This window comes from Mytilus trossulus, chromosome 3, assembly GCF_036588685.1.
Source record: "Mytilus trossulus isolate FHL-02 chromosome 3, PNRI_Mtr1.1.1.hap1, whole genome shotgun sequence".
Taxonomy (NCBI): domain Eukaryota; kingdom Metazoa; phylum Mollusca; class Bivalvia; order Mytilida; family Mytilidae; genus Mytilus; species Mytilus trossulus.
In genome coordinates, this window is record NC_086375.1 from 64,524,415 (window position 1) to 64,548,357 (window position 23,943).

General features: G+C 30.4%; 1 protein-coding gene across 1 annotated transcript in view; it reads right to left on the reverse strand.

Moving 5' to 3' along the window:
• Window positions 1-4,736: 4,736 nt before the first annotated feature.
• LOC134712112 (uncharacterized) overlaps window positions 4,737-23,943 on the reverse strand; it is a 33,589-nt gene continuing 14,382 nt past the window's right edge. The window contains exon 2 of the mRNA XM_063573281.1: window positions 4,737-9,200. Within this exon, the coding sequence (XP_063429351.1) occupies window positions 8,158-9,198 (1,041 nt within the window). The 5' untranslated portion in view covers window positions 9,199-9,200 and the 3' untranslated portion in view covers window positions 4,737-8,157. The remainder of the gene's footprint in view (window positions 9,201-23,943) is intronic.

A 23,943-nucleotide genomic window follows, 5' to 3' on the forward strand; every position in this document is an offset into this window, starting at 1 on the left:
AAATTTTGACCATGCTGATTGCATTTATCCCTTTGAAGTAAGAGTAAGTAAACCTAATGCACAGGTTCTATATATGTGCTACCCTGACTTCATTTTATGTTGTATCTGCGCATGATATTGAGTCTGTACATATCGAGTTGAAACGATACTTATTATAATAATGTTCTAATATATGCGATTTTTTAACCGACAACTGTCTTTGTCATAAACAAAAGTTGTCTTAATTTGATATTCGGTAAAGTTTCAGGTTCAAAAATAGGTTCAAAAATAGACCTGGCCGATAGTTTATAATTTATAGGACACCAAAGATCACCACCAATTTTCGATTGGTTTCTTTGGATTTCTATTTTGTGTTTTGTGTGCTTTTATATTGCTTTCGGTTGTATTTTTTTGCCATTTCATTGTGGGTTTGTTTTCTACTATGAGTTTGAATTATTGGTATTTCAGCTTTTAACACTGTTATAATCGTGGTACCTCTGTATTTTATATTTAGCCAATGAAAAAAAGTCACATGGTTTACAACCAAAGTTGTCCGAATATACTATAAATCTTTAAATACTTCTATTAATACACTATCTAAAGAACTGGTGCACTGAGGCTAACATGAAAGGAATAACTAACAATAAAAACTGAACATTTTTACTAGGCCTTGAAGTCATAAAACTTTGCCCAGTGCTCGGAGCACAAACATCATGCTTGAATAATGAAATCCAGCATTTTGATTTGTTGATTTTGGAGCATGAGTACAAAAAACTGACTCAAAAGTATTATGACTTTCAGGCCTGGTTATTCTCTAATTGTTTGAAAGATTCCAAAGCCACATCATTTCATATGGACTACTAAACCTTCAATTTAATTTAAACAAGTTAAGTATTTTTCGGAGTATATTTTACCGTTCCGATGTCAGAATGTACGTGAAATATATGCATGTTTCGAATGAATTACCTTTATGAACAGTTAAGAAACAAAAAAATGACTGTATCTATGATATTTCATGTAGGCACAGAAATGCTGACTACTGTGGTCGCAAAACCATCAGGAACGAAGAGTCCATATGGCTTTAAAAACAAACCTAAAGGAGTGCAAATAAGTACACAAATACTAGTAATCATAAGGTATAACTTTATTCAACGATGAAACATGAAGCTACATATGGCAAAATAATTGTTTTACAATTCGCCAAACAAAATATAAAAGTAGCACTCTATATCATGAAAACTATTTCACATTGTTGAGATTGTTTACTCCCTATTAGGCATGCATGCAAACCAAAAAATAAAGACACAACCGTATCAATGTTGTATGATGTGCAAATGCACGACACTCATTAACAAATTGCAAACTTTTCTGGTATTCATAATACAAAAAGTTTACAAGATGTAGAATGCTTGATAAAACTTCACACAAATAACAAAATACACACATGGTGGTACCTGCCTTATATATATCGTTCGAAAACAAAGATATTATTCAATTGCTTTACTTGAATAGACAATGACCCTATCACAAAACTTTCTGATTATACAGTACTTATTTAGAACAATTTCCATCATGTCAATTATTAAAATCTTGCAAATCTAGATGTAGATATCTATCACTTTGGCACAAGTTTATATAAAATCAAATAAACAACAATATGTTAACGATCTTTATATACAATATTTTATAAGATGGAAATTTAATATTTTCATTATATAAAAATCTTTTAAATTCTTATTTGCTATATGTAGTAACGTCTTTTTAATAACATGAAATCTGATATCTTGGTATGAATTTTATTTAAAAGTGCCAGTTTATATAAATTGCACTGTTTTGAATTTTTACTTTTAGGGAGAATTGAAAGATAAATTTTCATGATATTTTCATCAATCAGGTAAATACAAAACAAAACAAAATTTTAAACTTCTTCCAGACAAGTCATATAATATTAGGTATAAATTCTTTTAGAATTTTTCAATCTTATCTATAATAAAAACAGCTTTTTTTCCAGATGGGGCCACCATATGTAGAGGACTAGAGTAATTGCGGTACTTCTAGTAATGTACAGTTTCATATTGCGATCAGAATATAAATAATTTGAACTAAATTCAGGTATCAAATTATCCATTTAAAAAATAAAATAGCAAAACAAACGAACTCCTAGGAGAAATCCAAAACGGATAGTCCATAATTAAATGGCATTAAATCTATTGAGCATGTCAGAAATATACAATATTTCAAATTATAAGATTCACCAAGTTATGAACTAATTATATACTACTGTAGTTATTATTAGGTTATCATCATTCACAAAAGAAATTTCATATTTGTTTTGCATATACAATGTAATTTCCATGGAATAAAAGGTTAACATATTGTTGTCTTATAAATCTTTCTGTATTAAAAATAGATTCAGTTCATGACTGGAATTCATGTTGCACGCATTTCTTCATTAAGACATTTTGATAATGTAATAAAAAAAAAATATCTTTCATTAAACAGTACAACCTTAATATTAGTACCTTATCAGTACTTTTAATTTTCATTAGGTAAATAATTTAATACAATTTGCAATGTTATAACAAAACAAAATGCAGGGTGGGATTATGTTAATCACTTTGATTCGTTGTTTTGGCAAATGTATCCATTTCAAATCAAACAATAGACATGGGAAGGTTACAGAAGTGAATTGAAATGTTCAAATATTTCACAATGTTTGATTTCAAAGTTTATTACAGATTAAAAAATATTGGAATTCTATAAAAGCGATTTAAAATTTACAAAATGGTCAATACATATAGTTCAGTATTTAGAAACTTATATGCAATTTTGAACCCTTATTTATCATTATATTTGTTTTTCTTAAGAAAGCCGAAAATTAAAATAGTATTTTGCATCTTCAGAATGCTGAACTCTGAATTTCAAGCGGTAGCAGATTACTTTTTAGAATATCAGAAATGGGTAACATTGGAATAAGAAATAAAGAGTTTTTCTAGTTATTAAGTCTCACGTTTTCTTCAAAAGATTATGACTCCCACTTCAATAATATTTAAATCATTTAAATATATTTTACAACGTTTTTGATAAATTAATTTCCTTATTTTCATCCGTGAACTATATATTCTTTCCAACTTGAAATAATTTACTGTTATAGACATTATTGATTTATAGATAGGCTGTATACAGGTTTTACAACTTATTTTTTAATGTTTAAATCATTTTAGTACATCTGCACTTTGAAACATTTTTCTTGAATTGCCATATGTCACTATAACTTGTTTATGCATTTGTTATTCAAATATAACTAACAATTACAAATATATTATAAAATATCTTAATCTAAAATGTCTGCAACATGCTTTTTTATATGGAAAAGTTTTATGACATGTTACCTCAGATGAAGCAATATAACAAATCATCAAGACTCATAATGATTGACATATGTATACACATCTTCACATTTACTCATTATAACACAAATATTTAACTTGTAACTTTTTTTTATACAAGTCTAAATGCATAGAAATATTTTTGCTCTGGATTATATCATAAATTTATTATCAATAATGTTTCTTCTAGATCACCAAAGAAATCAAATAATAATTTCGATTATCATTGACCATGCCATGAGTCTAAATAAAGTTGTCATTCAAGTAACGCAATGGATTAAGATTATCTTTTCATGTAAAGTAGATTTTGCATAGTTATGAAAGCTTCATTCATGTTTGGAATCTTTAAACATGCTTTAAGCTATAAAAACAAAATATATATGCATGATTTTTACAACAATCTGAAGGCATTTGGTACTTTCTTATGCCGTCGGAAGATACTGTTCAAATATTCAAAGAAAACTGCATTTGCTATAGTGTTGCTTTGCAACTAAGCTACATATTTACATATTACAAAAGATAAGCACATGAAACAACAAAATCACAATCAAAGACATAACTATTATTAAGAGGCTCTAGTCCCCTTGTTATAACACACATTATTATGTTTTGTCATTAAAAATAAGAAGGATTCAACCATCTTACCAAAATTAAGTCTTCCAGTCAATAATTAACCGAGATGTCTTCAAATCGTGAGCAAATGAAAGACGTTTTATTTTAATTAATAATTAGTGAAAAGTGTTAATATTTGTCTTTTTCATTTTTAGCCATGGCGTTGTCAGTTTGTTTTAGATTTACGAGTTTGACTGTCCCTTTGGTGTCTTTCGTCCCTCTTTTAATAGTGATCTAAAGAATTCATGTCACAGAAAGACCAAGACATTACTAAAGAGTCTTTTGAAACACAATATATCAAATGATGTTAACCTATATTGGATGCAAATATTCTTGAAAATCAATATGCGATTTATTTTTTTTAAATATATTACCATTTGATTTAGTTTGGTACTAGTATTCATATTAGGTCCAAACTAAAATTTGTTAATAATTTTTAAATTTTGTTGTAAGCACTGGGATCTATAATTTGATTTGATGATTTCGCCAAATATTGAAACATACTGAGGATTTGATAGGCTGATTATCTACTACATGTGTTTTTTCATTTAGATTTTCATCTTATTGCTGATTGCTGTAATATCTATAATAATAACAACTTTCATTTGATCTGGATAAACTTAGTTTTGGTAGAGTAGTTATAATCAACAATCATTTCAATGTTTCACCGGGTTAAATAACTTCTAATTACATAAAGATAATTTGTGCAGCTAAAAAAGTATCGCTGACAATGTTAGAAGTTTTATAAAATAAATAAAAACTTCATGCAACATAATATGGCACATTATATCATATATGGAAAATAACTGTAAAGCACCTTTAGCAGCAAAAAAAAAGTAATGTATATCATATTATTTCTAATGGAACTAAATAGCAAATTTCTTGGAAATATATTTAATTATGATAATTATTTGAGTAACATTGTTTTACAATGCTCAAACATTAGTAGTAGGTGGAGGGGACAGCGGTCACCATCACAGAACTGTTGGTAACCCTTCTTTTATCACGGTTCTTTCTAGATACAGTAAATATTCAGAGTTACACCCCTTTGACTGTATATCGATTTTTTTTCAGAAAAAAAATCAAAATAGCACCATAATCTAGGATTATCAACAAATAAAGAAGTTGCATCTAAATAATACGTTTCTTCTTAGCAAATTAATATAAGCGTATCAAACTTTTAATTCCAGTGGAACATAAAACAGAATACATTATAAAAAGATATTCATGCATTTAATGCATTTGATAGACAAAGACAGAGGACAAAACCTGCATTTGATACAATTGAAAAAAATCACAAAATACAAGCATTATTGCACAAATCGAAATTTTTGTAACAATATATGTTTCAATTCAAATATCTAAATACTTTCTATAATATTGCATTACACAACCAAACAAAACAAAACATTCTATAGTCAAATTGATAGTTTACACCGAGAAAATGTATCATGAATACAAATATCTATTTATATTTAGTAGTATGACAATACATGTACAAAGAAAACATTTTACATTTAATTTTGTAAATGGGCGAATTGCTGAACTTTAAAATTGCATTTATATGTGAGCATTGGCACTTTAATTTCAATAAGATATGATGTCCGCCATAATTTAAAAAAAAATAGTAATTAAGAATATTCGAAATTAATTTAAAAGCTTTGACAAATTAAAGCCAGGTTTGACCTACAGAAACATAACAATATGTTTTTATATATATGTATATATATATATGTAGTTCTACAACTGAAAAATATGCAAAGCCATTCGAAAATATGACTATATTTACACATTTACAATTGGTTAACATAGTAATGAACAGTTTCAACAAATCTAAACATCTTTATAATATACTTTAAACAACATCAACATGAATGCCATTTGAGCAAGTCATTAATATATATAGTTTGACTGGTCCGATCAATCCGCTTCTCATATGTTTAAAACACATGTGATTAACATTAACACTGATAATATCGTCAGAAAGTGATACAACTGAATGATGGAACAATAGGGGTGTGATTCAGTGTTAAATGCACTCAGAACCTCATATCAATATGCACTGACTTCCAGTTGATAAGAGATCTCTCCTAAACTCATCATATTGAATGCTAGTTATTGTAAAATGCACTTGATGTGAATTGAGGAACAAAAAAAATCTACTCCGGGGTATATGAACAATACATACTATTTGGTAAGTCATCCATTACGACTGATCAATTATCGAATGAAAATGGTGGGTGTTTGTACTATTTATTTTTCTATTTCTAAAACTATCCTTCCATTCTGAATGGATAACTAAAAGGCAAAACTCTAAACTGTGTGGAAAACTTGGACGTCCCTTTTTATTCCCAGACTAACTTTTGAAGCGAGAACATATTTATGACTGTCAAAACAAAAAGATAAAATATTTTAAGTGATCTTTGGATTTGAAATAAAAACTCTTTGGGAGCCATGCACTACTCAATTAGAAAATGTACACATAAAATATGTGACTTTGAAATGAATAGTGTCGACTTTGCATTACAGCAACTTTTTGCATTTTCAACATGATCAGCTTTCTCGTTGTTTGTAGATACAAAGAGTACCATAAATTTGTGAACTCAGAAATATAATCAAAGATACCAAAGGTTGAATCAAAATCCAAATTTCAGTCAATATATGTTTGTTAGACATTACATTTGTCCCTTATCGATAGTATGGGTCCCATATCCAGCAGGCTAAGGTTTTGATTAAAAGTATCTGTCCATGCAGTTGGGCTTGCATCAACTTGAAACTTAGTTCATTGTGAACTTTTAGAACTGTTAACTAAACTAATGTTTTGAACTAGATATCACAAATTATTTGATCAGTTTAGAGTTTTGGTTTAAGATACTAGTAGTTGATTTCCATTAAACCTACCGAAAGTTGGTGTCATAAGTGTGTCGAGAACATATTAAATGCGAATCATTTTATAGTGCGCTCATGGAGTTTGATAAAAAGAAAAAAAGCCTCTGTAAGAGAAAAGTATATTCTGAAGAGTTTCAATTATATAAAATGTAAGTTTTGGCTTAAGAAAGTTAAGCATGAAGCTGTTAAATAATTATGATAACTTTGAAAAATATTATGCCAAGTAAATGTATTGTCCCAGATTTTGTAGCTTACTTGTCATCGTGTGTCAGATAGACAGTTGATCTTGTATATATGTATATCTAATTTATGAATTTTAAATATCAGTAAAAACTACTGCTGTCTGCAATTGATTTCAAATAAAATATACAGGTATCTAAAAGAAATCGGTTCAGACGGTATATTTTTCAACTTGGTTGTAAATATGTTTGGTCCAAAAGCTGTAGAATCACTCATTGGCGCTTTGGCTTCATGTTTTGAACACAATTTAATTTTTAGAAGTGAGAGAATTTGAAAAATCCCAAACAAATGATGTAAAAAAAACTGATTGAATAACAAGGATAGGCAATTGTTCATTGAATACAATCGAAGTCATACCTTAACCGTTACTTTGCTATATTTTAGTTCGTTCATAACAGCAAAATATGATACACATATAGTTTTATAAAACCCTTAAGCCTCAGGTGTCTTACATAAAAAAAAAACCTCATCAAAGATACCAAGTTCATAAAGTCAAATGACCATTTAAGATTCTTATTATTCACACCAATCACAACTGCTGATTCCAGATTATCGAAATAACCAAGTCATATATGGAAATTTAAAATTAAAAGTTCTCATTTCTTGAATTGATTTTAAGAGGATGCAAGTAAAAAGTCTAAAATAATATTTATATCACTGAAGTTATCAGAAAAAAAGGTGAGCAAAAACGTTCCAACTATATAAAAATTCTTTATGAATATTATCCCTTATAATCAAAATGCACACATACAAAATGTATACTGGCCCAACTAGGAAGAAATACGAATGTATCACATTTTGCTGCTCTTTGAATAAATCTTTGATTTACGGGTCTTTACCCAAAAACCAAATAGGCATTAAATGCTGCTTTTCCTTATCAGTGAGATTGTCTGCATACAATATAAGTAGTTAACATGAATATAAAACCAACCGGATTTCTCGTGCAGGAAGACCAACTGTTACCAATCAGTCCATTCTTGCTGCCAATGGACGGAAAGTTTCCGTTTATTTTAACGCTAATACAACAAGACGACACTGATCTACATCGTCATAGTGATGTAGTTTGACTGTCACCGTTTGATAAATTAGGGTTTTGATGCATTAATGTTTCGATCTTCCCTTCTAAAAATTGAACTCTTTCTTTTAAGTAATGGTTCTCATATTCTAGTTCCAGAGCCCTCTTATAAAAACTACGCTCTTTCTCCTTTTTTGCTTCTCGTGATCGTCGTGCAGAGTCGTTGTTTTTCTTTCTTTTCTCCCAGTATCCATTGTCTTTGTATTCCGATGGTATGTTTGCCTTTTTTCTCTTTGAGATGATTTTTCTTGGTTTATAACCGGCAACTGTTACACCACTATTTACCATTTCGTCAATATTTATATCCAAAGGAACAGTAGGTGGTGAATTACCTGGCGGCCAGTCTTCAAGTCGACTGCCACTCCCACTTCCGCTTGCTTTAGAATCGCTGTCCGATTCTCCGAAATCAAACGGCGGCAGTTTGCTTTTCAAAGGCTCTTCAGGCCGATTAGGAATACCAAGTTGTGTGAGTTTAGATTCATGTTGTTTGAAAGACTTTTGGGAATATGTTTCATCTGATGAACTAGTGACACTTTTACTCAAATTTTCATAGAGTTCTGTGGTTGAATTGAACGAACAAGGCTTCCACTTTCGATCGCAAATTTCTGCTTTTAAAGCAACGTTAAAATCCGGGTATTTTTCATTAGAGTAGTTGCCATATTTTTGTCTGAACTGATCATGCAGTGGCTTTAAGCTATCAAGATCATACGATGGTCCGAATATGTTATGCATTCGTCCATTTGGCACTTGAGCGTGAAAGGTTCCATTATTTTGTGGCAAATATGGGTAGCTGCTATGAGTTGAAAAGTCTGGCACTTGATTCTGAATAGACCAAGGCTCAATGGAAGGTGTCGATTGAAAATGATCCGATCTCTCTGCTTTAACAAAGGCAGATCCATTAGATGTAGTAGCACCGTCTGGCCAATTACATAAGAGATCATTATCACTATCCATTAACAATGCACCTGCCATCAATTTAGAAAAACTTTGCTCTTCTGCATTTGACGATGACATGCCTGAAAGAAAGAAAAAATGATGTAAATTAAGTAATAACAATAATATCACAACTACAGACTTGTACATTGCAAACTACCTACTTCCATGAATAAAAGGAGATATATGGTTAACGTCAATGCTTCAGCAATATAATGACACACATTTCGATAACACAGAAATAGATCAAGATAATATGTATTTACAATACAAATTATGGAAAATTTGTAGGTTCATTTGGTCAGTTTCTTCTGCGAAGAGTAATGGTAACTAAAATTAATTTACATTTGATTATCTTAACCGTTTTGTTTAAGGTCTTTATTGATAAACGAATGATACCAAAATAAGTCACGTGTTTCTGGAGTAACCTTCATTTTGGGTATGGTTGAGACGACCAAAACTGAGAGGCAATATAAAATGTTATTAAACATTAACAATAAAGGTTTATTATCAAGAATTCTCCCATCTGTGTGTTGTTAATAGACGATTGTAATCATTTTAATTTGAATATGTTACGTTTCAACTTTTCCCCCTTTTTTTGCAAGCCGTTATATCAATTTTCGACTATTAATATTTTATTCATGATATTTTCTGCAGTCCGATGTTGTGTAAATATCTAATATCTTGTCTGAAATGAAATAAGCATTATACATTGCTTTTGATACTGGCTTCTCAACACAATGACGTAAAAAAGTTGAACGTTTCCTTGTGATTTATCAATGAATGTATTGATAGTTATTCTAGAAGATGCCAGGAAAGAGGTCAAGCAAAATTATGGGAAACGACTACTTAGGAATAAATATTGATATTCTGCGATGCAATTCTCAGTTCTAGAGGAATGGTCAGCGTAATAAAGACAGTTTTATAGGGATGTGTTTGGCACAGTCTATTATAAGTACTTTGCAAACAAGGAAAGTAATTAGAATTGATTGTTCTATATATGAATATCGATCTAGCACAGGTCGATACGAGAATTTAGTTCGTTACAAGGCTGTCACGGTTTCATTTTCTTCAAATATCTGCATCTTAACGCAGATAGTGCATCTCATCAATGTATTGGATTAATAGTTGTCGCGCTGTTGTAAGGATTTCTGTAGAGTGTATAGTGGTTTTAGGAGAGTTTCATCTTCTAGTTTGATATGAGGATAACATATAAGGAATTACGCTTAACAGAGCGGAATATTTTCTACAATGACTGATTCGAAAGTTTTAAAAAAAATTAGTTTACTTTGAAAGAATCAGCCTCATGAAAATGAATTAACCTAAAAATATGACACGAATAAAATTGAGATATTAAAACTAAAATTTAAAAAAATCCTGGTCTTCATTCAAACATTTTCAAATAATCTTTAATAATACATTAACTTCTTGTCTAATTAGAATAGAAAATAGTAGCTGTTGTACCAACTAAGGACTTGAGTACGTTGAATATTCAATATGCATATGTTTTATATCATGACGAAAAATCAATCTTCTACGAGCTGCATTTTGTTAGATTATACTGGTACTATGCACTTGATTGATTATCTCCTAGATATGTACATCTCCCATTCTGCAATAAGACTAGATAGTTCGTTGTCTTATTTCGTTTGTGTGTAAGAACACAGAATATTTGTTCTCCATGTCTACATCAGAAAACAATCAAGTCATATGTTCTTGTCATTTAAATATTTTCTATTTCTTGACAGTTGTAGAATTATTAAATATCTTACTTTAAATAAGACCTAGAAAAAAAACCCAACATATTTGATTTTCATGATCACCTGAACAAAGCAATTGTCAAGTTTACCAATTTCTCAATGCTGAGATACTGTAATCCTATATAAATACACAAACTAAGAAAGAGAGAAAAAACTATAGGGGAATCCCATGAAATCCAAAACGAGTGAAGCAAGTATATCGATATGATAATCGTATCTTAATACACTGTCTACGTCACCCGCCATGCAAATCCAGATCCAGTCAGGGATATGAAACAACCGTCTAATTTACAGTAATATACCACAGGAAAAGAGTATTGTACTAATGTAAAAAAAACATTTATTACAAAAGAAGAAATGAACAGCAATGATGAGAAGCAATAGGCTCTTACTATAATAAGTACATCATGTGCAATTATCATTTAAGAACAACCAGTGAAATCAGAATTTATATGGCTGAAATCGTTAATCAATGAAAAGTAAAAACTATAGAATCGACTCTCAAAACTAGGCAAAGTCAAATATGAATTACGCTTAAACAGATGGCATGACAAATATGGAAATACCAATTGGACAACAAGCAAATAAATATGTAGAAAATGCTTTAGAACGGATCATTTTATATGGATACTATTTGGTCCTAGACGGAAACGATTAAAGAGGTTATTACATGGCTTTATATTGAATACTCTAACCTAAAGAAGTAGTAGATCTTTCTATGCAGTATACTACTACGAAGACTGGTTATTGTATCACTCTAGATTTTAGGTACAATAATGAATACCGAATGAAGAATAGTCGCTCTATACAGATTCCACAATGTCCAATATAAGATGAAATAATTCTGAAAGTTTCCATGGATACGCAATTGTAAGAAAATTTCCAAAGAAGATCAGGATTATTGAAAATTCAGCATAAGCTTAAATTCAAAATAGACAATATGAAAATAATATTCAATAACTTGTATTTAAAGATATTAACAGACGTTTACTAAAACAGACAAATGATCATGGAATGAGCAGGAAAATAAAAAATATTTCTTGATATTTTTTACAATTATATCGTGTACAATCTTGGAAATGTTCTTCTTTTCCTTATTTATAAACTTGGCGAGAGGTTTCACTATCTATTTATATATTTAGTATTAATTCAATCAAACATATGTATAGCTGGCATGGTCGAACAATAAGATGTCTGATCATTCACCTTTTATAGGAGCATAACTCTACAAATACTTGTAACAAATCACATATGTTGACTTTATGCAGGCCTGTGAGAGGAAGTTCAAATAACCATGACTGAAATAGAGCACATGCTGTGGTTTTTTCATATTTCTACCATGGAAAAAGAATTGTTGATTAGTTTACAAATAACCATTTTTATTCCTTTTCTGCTGCACTAACTAGGCCTGCTAAAGAGTATAAATGTTTCATATTCCTTAAATAGATTTTAAGTCGAATTTAATTGAAATAATCCTAAAATAATTTGTTCAAACATCAAAAATTTCAAATTTCAAACATTTAAATCAATGACAATAGCATCTGATAGTTACAATGCAAAGGAATTACCAAGAGTGTCCGTCATGGTTTTAACATCAGGTACTGAAATTACTAATACAATTATGCAGTAAGCTTATAATATGCGGTCCAAATAAGAATGGAAACAGAGAAAATTTGAAATTTCGATTAGATTCTTCTTTGGAATGAGAAATTAAAAACTACAGATTCGTCCTTGAAATAAGAAATTAAAAACTACAAGTTGGCAGTATTAAAATTACGAAAAGAATATAGAAAGTATTGGAAGTAACGAAAGCATAAAGAGTTTAAACATTTTATTTAGCAACGCGAACCCTAAAAAAGAGGACTGAAACCCATCGTGTTACTTTTGTTACGTTAAAGATCACAAAAGAGCCTTAGATAATAGTTATCAAAGGTACCAGGATTATAATTTAGTACGCCAGACGCGCTTTTCGTCTACATAAGACTCATCAGTGACGCTCATATCAAGATAGTAATAATGCCAAACAAGTACAAATTGGAGAGCATTGAGAATCCAAAATTCCAGTAAGAAAATCCTTAGTTTTTCGAAAAATTCTTAAGTTTTGTAAACAGGAAATTTATAAAAATGACCACATAATTGATATTCATGTCAACACCGAAGTGCTGACTACTGGGTTGGTGATACCCTCCGGCATATAATCGAGATAAGGAATACAAATACAATACGAATCTTGCAAGAAGCGGGCGATAAAACAATATCATACAACAACGTGCAATACATCTCAGGAATTAGAACGTTGTTTTCCATTCGTTCCGTTTGTTAGTATAGTCTAACGTTTGATTTTGTCACGTTTAATGGACTTCTCCTTTTTCAATTATTTAAATAAAAGATTTCGGTATTTTTTTGTTGATAAATTTGTCTCAGAGACATAGACAGCATTCACAAAAAGGAAAATCCGTAATAATAACGGTGCTTAATTCTGAAGATATTGTTCTGTAATCAGCACAAAACTTTGTAATTTTCAGTGATGATTCAAATCCGGTATCTATTCTTAACACTGATTAGAGTAGCTTCCTTCATCGGAAAAACGAAAGCTTGTAGTTAATACATAAAATGTGATATATGCGTCTTATGTGTGTAGAAAACACAGGGTGGGCAATCCCTACCACAGAACAAAGTAAAAGTTTTCCTGACTTCCGGAACGGTTCTCTTCTTCAGAAAACCCTCATAAAATGATAATTTTGATATATTAATTTGATCAGGAAATGAACTTTCTTACCCACTGATATGTAATGATTTTTTTTTATTATTATGTTCAGAAGATGTTTGGACTAGTGCAATTATCTAGTAAATATTATTTAGATTCCGTGACCATGTACGTCAGCACTATACTAATATTACCAGTGGAAACTCTGGTATTAAGCTGCTTAACTATTTAACAGACAATCATTTATCAACAATCATTTTTTTTTAAATAGTGAAAATCTAGATACCAAGAAGGTTGTTAAATTGTTTTTGATCTGCGTCTGAGCCATTCTTGACTAACTTTCTCTAACTTAATTGAAATAAAATGTTTTCCCAGATATTTTTTTAGGTTTAGCTTTGCCATTTATCAAACATGTCCATGATTGCCTATCTGCTGATATACGGTTTGTCCTTGTATGGTTGCCATTCTTGCTTCTGAATATCCGCATGCACATGTTGGTATAGGATGTAAACCTGTTAGTCCCATTCTGATTCGATGTCGTTCGATTGCTATGTATTGACTTATTTGTCTATTTTAGCCTCGGTACTTTAATGGACATCGATAATTTATCTTAACATTCGTCCTTGTGTAAAAGTTATTTAAATATTTTAATGAAACATTTACCCAAAATTAGATTTTTATTGGTTAGTTTGAAAAAAATTGTCTAATAATTAAATTCATTTATAGAACCCAGCCTATGATTCAATGACACTATCGCGTAAATATATCACTTGTTTTAATAGTAGAGGTGATTTTTTGGGTTTTTGTTTTCTTGCTCAACGTCCAGTTGAAAAAGTTCATGCATATTATGAAATGTTTTTTGTCTTTTCAATTGTAAAGTAAATGGTCGATTTATTCATGACAAGGGATCCTATCTTGAATAGAAATTAATTTCAATTGTTTATAATTTTCATGTATTGTCAACATGAATACTCGGAAATAATTTAATTTTGGATGTAACGCGTCTTCTGATTGGCTGACGTTATTTTGTTATGAGTCCATAGACATAATTAAGTCATGTGACCGTGACGTCATCAACGTTTTTTCATGGTTTTCTACGGTTTTAAATGGAATTTAGATTTAAATTATAAGAAATGACTGTAATATTTTTTCTGTCTATGAAGAAATAACATAAAAAATGTGGTGCACACTATTAAATAACCCGCTACGCGCGTTATTCAGTGTGCACCAAATTTTTTATGTTATTTCTTCATAGACAGAAAAAATATTACAGCCATTTCTTAAATAAATTCCGTTTTTTGTTCCTCCTCCTCACTCTGTATTTCCTATCACTTTACAAAGTTTTTAATCTTTCAAATTCAAATTGAGTCTAAAATTTCAGTTAAAATCAAGCAATATGAACACAGCCTTCTAATACTGAACATAAAAATCATAGTTAATATGACACATTTCGATAGTTTTACATCTGTTTCCTATGTCATTAAAAGTTTATTGCAGCCTTATAAAATACAAAATTAAGATCTGTTTATGTTATTTACACATAAACTTTGATATTGAGATTATTTCCATAATTAAGGTTTTAATTAAAGACAAATGACACACAAGCACTATACAAAAATCTATCCAACTTCAACACTCCAATTCGCATCAAACTAGTATTTTGAAGAAACAAAACTAATGGAATAATGGCAAGTACACATCGTGAATGCGTCTCGACGCAACAGTCGTCAGTGATATTTACAGTGACTTTAATCAAAACGTATATCGCATGCAAGTGATGAATAACGATGCATGTTACACAGTACCAAAAGCATTGAAAACCGCCATTAAAATGTGTAACGGAGATATAGTAAATACGTCAAAGAGACGGCTCCTATTTAGTGAAAAGCAGAATCACAAAAATACTGAACTACGAAAACTTAAAACGAAAAGTGCCTAATTAGGAACCACACAAAATTCTAAAACGTCAAGCTACTAAATCGTCTAGAATTTAAGAAGTTATCAAAATCTGTCATCAACACAAGATATTTTATATGTACTAGTATTCTTAAAACCAAACACCAACACAAACAAAATCAAACAAAACAAAACAATGTATTAAGATGCATAATTTAACAAGTACTGACAGATGTGGTATCTAACTTGCAGTGCAGCACGGTTAAAGTAAGTCAGTATAAGACCTCAGACACCTTTTATTTTTTTTAATCAAACGTTAAAAGGTAAATACAAGAAAACACTTGAGTTTTAAGTACCGTTATGATATATATAATTAAAACAAAATTTCAAACAAAGCAATCGTAAACACGTCGTACAAAAGAGTGCTAAAATATTCCTGAAACATACCAGTATATAAGAAAGGAAAAGTCGTAACGCATATGGAAAAAAAACCTTGATGGCCTTGCCTATAGTAAATTTATATGGAGTTTTCGTCAAATAGATTAAGTCATAGAAATGTCGCTTTTATTTAAGCTTATCTTTACGTTTGAGCTTACATTTTAGTTTAAGTGATTCTTTTGTAAGTTTAATATGGGTATAAAAGCAATTTGTGTGAAGCGCAGGAAGCCATTAATGCTATTAATGTGCGCAAGATCAACACCGTTGCAGTCCTATAAAATTACAAAAGACGCATTTCGTTCGTTTTGTTTAAAATATTTCTATGCATTGTTGAAATGTTGTCATGGAAAGCATGTACAGTCACGAATTTTATTGAAAATAAAACATCCCTTTTTTACACCACGTGAATATTGTCTTACAATCAAATTGATGTAATCATCCGAAACATCAACTGGTCCGAGACCACAATTGTCGTCCCTTAATGAATGTAGTCCCTAGTGTGGACAGTGCGTCACTTGCCATTAACGGCCTAATCTAGATATAAATAAATGATCGAAAAACAAATATGTAACACATAAACAAACGACAACCACTGGATTATAGGCTCCTAACTAGGGACATGCACATACATACCGAATGTGGCGGGCTCAAACTTGTAGCGGGGTCTTAACCCTCCCCTAACCTGGGACAGTGATGTAACAGTACAACATAAGAACAAACTATAAAAATCAGTTGAAAAAGACTACACTCATGAGATGGATAAAATACAAATACTACAAATACAAGTGGACGTGGCCGGGTACTTGAACATCCCAACAACAAAAAGACAACAATTACATATTTGAGAGGACTACCAGTTACTGACAGCTATGTGTGCATATATAAAATCTGCTTATGAGCGTATATGCAAACATAATTATGAATAAGGATGAGCAGAACAACTTAAACTTGAAATAATTCCGACTCTAAACAGATGTATGTGCTCATAAAACTAGTTACGTATCAATCTATATTGATTTCATTTATACAGTTCCCTATATTACATTTTATTCAAACTATGTTAAGCAGTAAGCAAAATTAAACTAGATAATGAATATCCATCAAAATGTTCTCCACTCAGCGGAAAAACCATAGAATTGATTTACGGAATTCCCTTTATTATGGACTAACACACAAAGTAACAATGTATATAAGTAAAATGTGCCACCAAGTCAATTTGCATCTCTGTATTCGTGCATTCATGATTAATGAGTTAAAAAATGGAAGGTACGATAAGAATGTAGGAAAAAGGAAAACCAAAAAAGAATACTAGAAACTGCATTATAACTTCATCCTATTGTCACAGTATTAGTCATATGGTATAAGTTTGATCCAAACCGACACTTCAATAGTAACCGATATCTTAGTAAAAACCAATATTAGATTATATCGAATCCTTACAATTTTTTTTTTATTACAATAAGCCAAAATTGAATATTTCAACAATATAGAGAAGTTGTAGAAGTCTGTTGTTTCGGACAGGGATGAAATAGGATAAGTTTAATGTCCTATTCATAATGACCTCTCTGTGATCATGCTTCTTCTGTAGTATTCATTTGTCACAAGGAGATGTTGGTATATATCATCTTTGTGTTAGTGTGAGTAAAACTTTAAACAACTATGTAATGAGAAATCATTCCAAAAGTGACCATTTTGAAAACATTATATAAATATGATTGAGTATATCCAATTTCAACGAAATCAATTATCAGACAAAGTAAAAAATGGGGAAAAATCGCTCTATTTCTAATAATGAAGTAGAGGTTGAAAGTGCTAATACCATGTAGTTTGACGTATCACATGAAGTGATAAATTTCAGAATATATAACCAGTTCAAATGCAATCTATGTATGAACACGCATCTAACACAAGCATATACAACTAAACATGCAAGATCCAAACAAACAAAAATATCGAGAGGCGCGTCACATACATTGTCACACATCAAAAGAAGCATCTACAACCGTACACCTAAGCTTCAAACTAAAGAGACACATATAACATACATATACAAACATCAAAAGAAGCACCTATGTATACAACATAACATGTAAGCTCCAAACTAAAGAGACACATATAACATACATAGACAAACATCAAAAGAAGCATCTACAACCATACATGTAAGCTCCAAACTTAAGAGACACATATAACATACATAGACTAACATCAAAAGAAGCATCTACAACCATACATGTAAGCTACAAACTAAAGAGACACATATAACATACATAGACTAACATAAAAATAAGCATCTACAACCATACATGAAAGCTCCAAACTAAAGAGACACATATAACAAACATAGACTAACATCAAAAGAAGCATCTACAACCAAACATGTAAGCTTCAAACTAAAGAGACACATATAACATACATAGACAAACATCAAAAGAAGCATCTACAACCATACATGTAAGCTCCAAACTTAAGAGACACATATAACATACATAGACTAACATCAAAAGAAGCATCTACAACCATACATGGAAGCTCCAAAGTAAAGAGACACATATAACATACATAGACTAACATCTAACAAGCATCAACAAACATACATGTAACATGGAGCTTACATGTATGGTTGTAGTTCATTATCACTGAACTAATATATATTTGTTTAGGGGCCAGCTGAAGGACGCCTCCGGGTGCTGGAATTTCTCGCTACATTGAAGACCTGTTGGTGACCTTCTGCTGTTGTTTTTTTATTTGGTCGGGTTGTTGTCTCTTTGACACATTCCCCATTTCCATTCTCAATTTTATGTAAGCTCCAAACTAAAGAGACACATATAACATCCACAGACAAACATCAAAGGGAAGCATAAATAATCATACATGTAATTTTCAAACTATAGAGATACATGTAACTATGAGCGATATTTAATAATGTAAGACCTTTGACTCTACTTAAAGGTGTTTTGACAACTATTAACAAGTTATTAATCTTAAAAGAAGCTATTGGTATTACTTTTCATATCCCAACTTATATCATGATCTTTGAATAGAATTATTTGTATTGGAAATGGCAGAGACAAACTTTGATTCCTAAGGAGTAGAGTTTAAAACTAAGCAACATTGATGAAAATAAATAACGTTGTCATGTGAATCTAGAAAGAATTTGGTAGATATAACATGATTTAATTACATTAAATAATTTATTAAACACATATTCGGTATTCTTATTGGTATACAATACCAATATACACAATACCAGTCGCCTTGTCTTTGTTCTTGTAAAAAAGCAGAATGAATATAAGTCCATCTTTAAGAAAAGAATTCTTATTACTCTTTCAAATTACTGCTCATGATTTTATATTCAACAATCCTGTTTTCAGATGTCATTGACATCTTTTGTATCCGAATGGACTTGATTTGAAGAATAATTCAAAGAAAACTGAGGAAAAAAATCTTGATAAAAATGACCCAGATATCAGAAGATATGACTAGGAAATCGCAAGACGATGTATGCATATTAGTGGGTAATCATAAGCTCTGGAACGGTCAGAACTTCTTATTCACTGGTGGCATCAATAAAACTAAAATACGATGTGTAAAAATCGCGAAAAGATGACAATGTTAACAATTAAAAATCCTTTGTTCAAGAACTTCCATATAAGCAGCTATCTTCTATCAATAAAATGAAAATGAAATGTCAACCTGCCCTAAATATAGTATCGACTTGGTTGTTCAATTTAAACATTCTGATAATCAATGAAATTTATAGAGCATGTTTAAACCTAAATACATTCTTAACTAGGTTAAATACTCTATATATAGATGCTGCTGATGGAAAGATCTTTCATAGAAATGGATAGATTTCATAGAGGAAACATTTATATCCTAAGCTTCAGTCAATGTCAGTGGATGACTGACATCGGGCCGATGTCAGTCAAAATATTAATCATACCTATAACTTTAACTGTGCTACCCTTTCTTAATATTCAATTAGATATGCACAATCTACGGGGCGCCGAATGGGACTCTTGTGGTTTTGTACAAAATTCAATTCTGTCATAACAAAATCATTTTTGTCTTACAAAACTATGTGCTACAGACTTGTTTTGTGAGAACTTCAATTTTGTGATGACAAAATTCATTTGTGTAGACAAAATTCATTTTTGTCATGACAAAATTCATTTTTGTAGACAAAATTCATATTTGTCATGACAAAAGTCAATTTTGTCTTAAAGGTATGCAAATATAAACATATTTGCATATAAAATTGACTTTTGTTACCTGATATGGAAATTAAATCACAAAAGTCAATTGTGTACGGTAAGATTCAATTTTGTGAGACAAAATTGACTTTTGTGAAACAAAATTAACTTTTGTGAGACAAAATTGACTTTTGTGAGACAAAATTGACTTTTGTGAGACAAAATTGACTTTTGTGAGACAAAATTGACTTTTGTGAGACAAAATTGACTTTTGTGAGACAAAATTTACTTTTGTGAGACAAAATTCAATTTTGTCATTTTTGTTGAGACAAAATTCAATTTTGTCATTTTTGTTGAGACAAAAGTCAATTTTGTTAATTTTGTTGAGACAAAAGTCAATTTTGTAAATTTTGTTGAGACAAAAGTCAATTTTGTTGAGACAAAAGTCAATTTTGTCAATTTTGTTGAGACAAAAGTCAATTTTGTCAATTTTGTTGAGACAAAAGTCAATTTTGTCAATTTTGTTGAGACAAAAGTCAATTTTGTCAATTTTGTTGAGACAAAAGTCAATTTTGTGACGACAAAATTCATTTTTGTGATGACAAAATTCTATTTTGTAACAACAAAATTGACTTTTATGAGACAAAATTGACTTTCGTGAGACAAAATTGACTTTCGTGAGACAAAAATCAATTTTGTTGAGACAAAATTCAATTTTGTTAATTTTGTTGAGACAAAATTCAATTTTGTTAATTTTGTTGAGACAAAATTCAATTTTGTTAATTTTGTTGAGACAAAATTCAATTTTGTTAATTTTGTTGAGACAAAATTCAATTTTGTCAATTTTGTTGAGACAAAATTCAATTTTGTCAATTTTGTTGAGACAAAATTCAATTTTGTCAATTTTGTTGAGACAAAATTCAATTTTGTTAATTTTGTTGAGACAAAATTCAATTTTGTCAATTTTGTTGAGACAAAAGTCAATTTTGTCAATTTTGTTGAGACAAAAGTCAATTTTGTCAATTTTGTTGAGACAAAAGTCAATTTTGTCAATTTTGTTGAGACAAAAGTCAATTTTGTGTAACAAAACTCAATTTTGTGTAACAAAAGTCAGTTTTGTGTAACAAAAGTAAGTTTTGTGTAACAAAAGTCAATTTTGTGTAACAAAAGTCGATTTTGTATGCAAATTAGTTCACAGAAACCAAACTAAACTAATTTAAATACAAAATTGACTTTTGTGGCTCAATTTTCAAATTAGGTAACAAAAGTCAAGTCTGTGTAACAAAAATGAATTTTGTCATGACAAAAGTGACTTTTGTCCGCTGATAGATAATTTTGTATGACAAAATTTCAAATTTGTAGTATGATACAAATTTTGTTAAACTGAACTCATTTTTGTTGAACAAAAGTCACTTTTGTCCGTACAAAATTGAATTTTGAGTACAAAACCACAAGAGTCCCATTCGGCGCCCCGTACAATCAACATACTCACAAAACTTTGAATCATTTAATGAGAGGACATCTTCTATTAAGGTAACAGAACGCGAAAATAAAGGAATTCGAGGCTTTTTCCATTATTTTTTTTAAAGTCTCTGAATTAACATCACAAAGACAAACATCATCTTTATCTCGGTTTGCCAGTTTATTAGGAAAGAGAAAATTTATGACTTTGTTTTCCAATTCTTTAAATCTTAAGCAGACCTATAGCATCATCATTTTCAATTAGTGTATACTCTTAGTTAATACGATAAAATGCCTGTACCAAGTCAGGAATGTGTGACAGTTGTTGTCCATCCATTCGATTAATGTGTTTGAGCTTTTGATTTTGGCATTTTACGTAAGGGACTTCGGTTTTGAGTTTTCCTTTGAGTTTAGTATTTTTGTGATTTTACTTTTTTCATATGCAATTTTATACTCGGTTTTGTTACAATAACACTGTTAAAACACTGTCGAATGATCTTTTTACAAGGACATATATTTAATTTGTGTGTAGTATTATTATATACCATGTGATCAAGTGGCTATTGTTGTCCTTGTAGTGTATATAAATATATTTCATTCTACGTTATTATCCTTAATTAAACCACAGAGTATGTAAAATGTCAAAACCAAAAGCTCAAACACATCAAACGAATGGATGGACAACAACTGTCACATATTCCTGACTTGGTACAGGCATTTTCTTATGTACAAATTGTTGGATTAAACATGGGTTTAAAGCTAGATAAACCTCTCACTTGTATGACAGTAGCATAGAACTCCATTAAATTGAAAACGAAGTGTGAACAAAACAAATAAACATAATAGGCAACAATGTCATAATATAGGTAAAGCAGTCAACGTGGTGTTATTATTTTAATCATTTTAAAAGGAAATGAATATGTAAAGAAATATTTACCATGGTACAATAACACAATAACGGGATGTAAAGGTACAGATAACAAAGAAACATATAGACAAAGCATATTAGCAAAAATAAAAGACAAGAACGCAAAAAATATAGGACAATAGCATATTACACATGGAACTAACTCATATCCATATACTTAAGACACAAGCATAAAATAAAACAACAAACAAAAACCGAAAACCGAAAACAAACAACAAACAAACTCGGAACGTCAATAGGAAATCAATTTCTATTTAATATTGAAAGCTTTTAATTCAAAACCCGGTTCAACTGAATTTAATCAGTCCTCGGTTAATCATGGTGTTTATGTTACTTTATTCTTAGTTTTCTGTTTATCTGAACCGCGCAAAGAAGACACCTCAACTTTCGCTATATTCTTGTGTTTGATTTGTTGTTTTTGTTTTTTTATGTTTTAACGCCACTTTTAAGAACCACATTTTGAATATCTCGTGGCGGCCAGTTTTTATTGGTAGAGGAAGCCGGAGTGCCCGGAGAAAACCCCCGACCTTCGATAGGAAAACTGACAATCCTAGTCAATTAAGATTGAAGTCGAGAGCAGCGGCACGAGCGAGTCAGTTCGAACATCAGTGTTGACTGGCTAGTTATTACAGTAGTTACTACTTAGACCAATCGGCCAACTAGGCCCCCTACTAGTATTTAAAGTCGGTACATTGCAATATTTGCAACCTTATGAAAGTTATATAAAAAACTGTTTAAAAAGGAAGTAGGATTTATTATAGAGATATTTGAATATAAAGACCAATCTGAGAATTACAATAAACTTGAGGACAAGGTGGTGAGAATTCGTATGAGCAAGGCTGTCAACGGGCTATTTTCGGATTAAGTCAAAATTGCTATTTCTTCCATTGTGATTTTTACACGTGTTAACTTGTTATCATGATCTGTTTTCACGCCATATGGCGTTTATCAGATTTATGAAGAGTTTTATTTCCCTGAAATGGGTTCGATGAAAAGATTTTAAGCTGTTTAAATTGTCATTCTGCCATATTCACAGAATAATATATCATTCTTTTAATTTATAAGTAATTGATATGCAACAAAATAAAATAAGAAATATAACTAATTTTCGAAAGTCAGATTCTATTCATACAATTTAAAAAAATCTCTGTCCATACGTTAACATGTAAAGATTCAAAAAAATATTTCGTGAAAATAACATGAGGAGCTGTGGCAATATTGTCAATGAAATAACTCTCCAACTAAGTCCAAGACAAGAAGATGTAAGCAACTATAGATCGTCAATAAGCCAAAGCTATATCGTATAAAAGGCCTAAACATGACAAAATGTACACCATTTCAAAAGAGAAATCCATTTATGTACAAAATAAATAACAGAAAAAGTTATATTCAAACACATCAAGCTATTTAACATATTTCTATATGTAAATGGCACCTGTT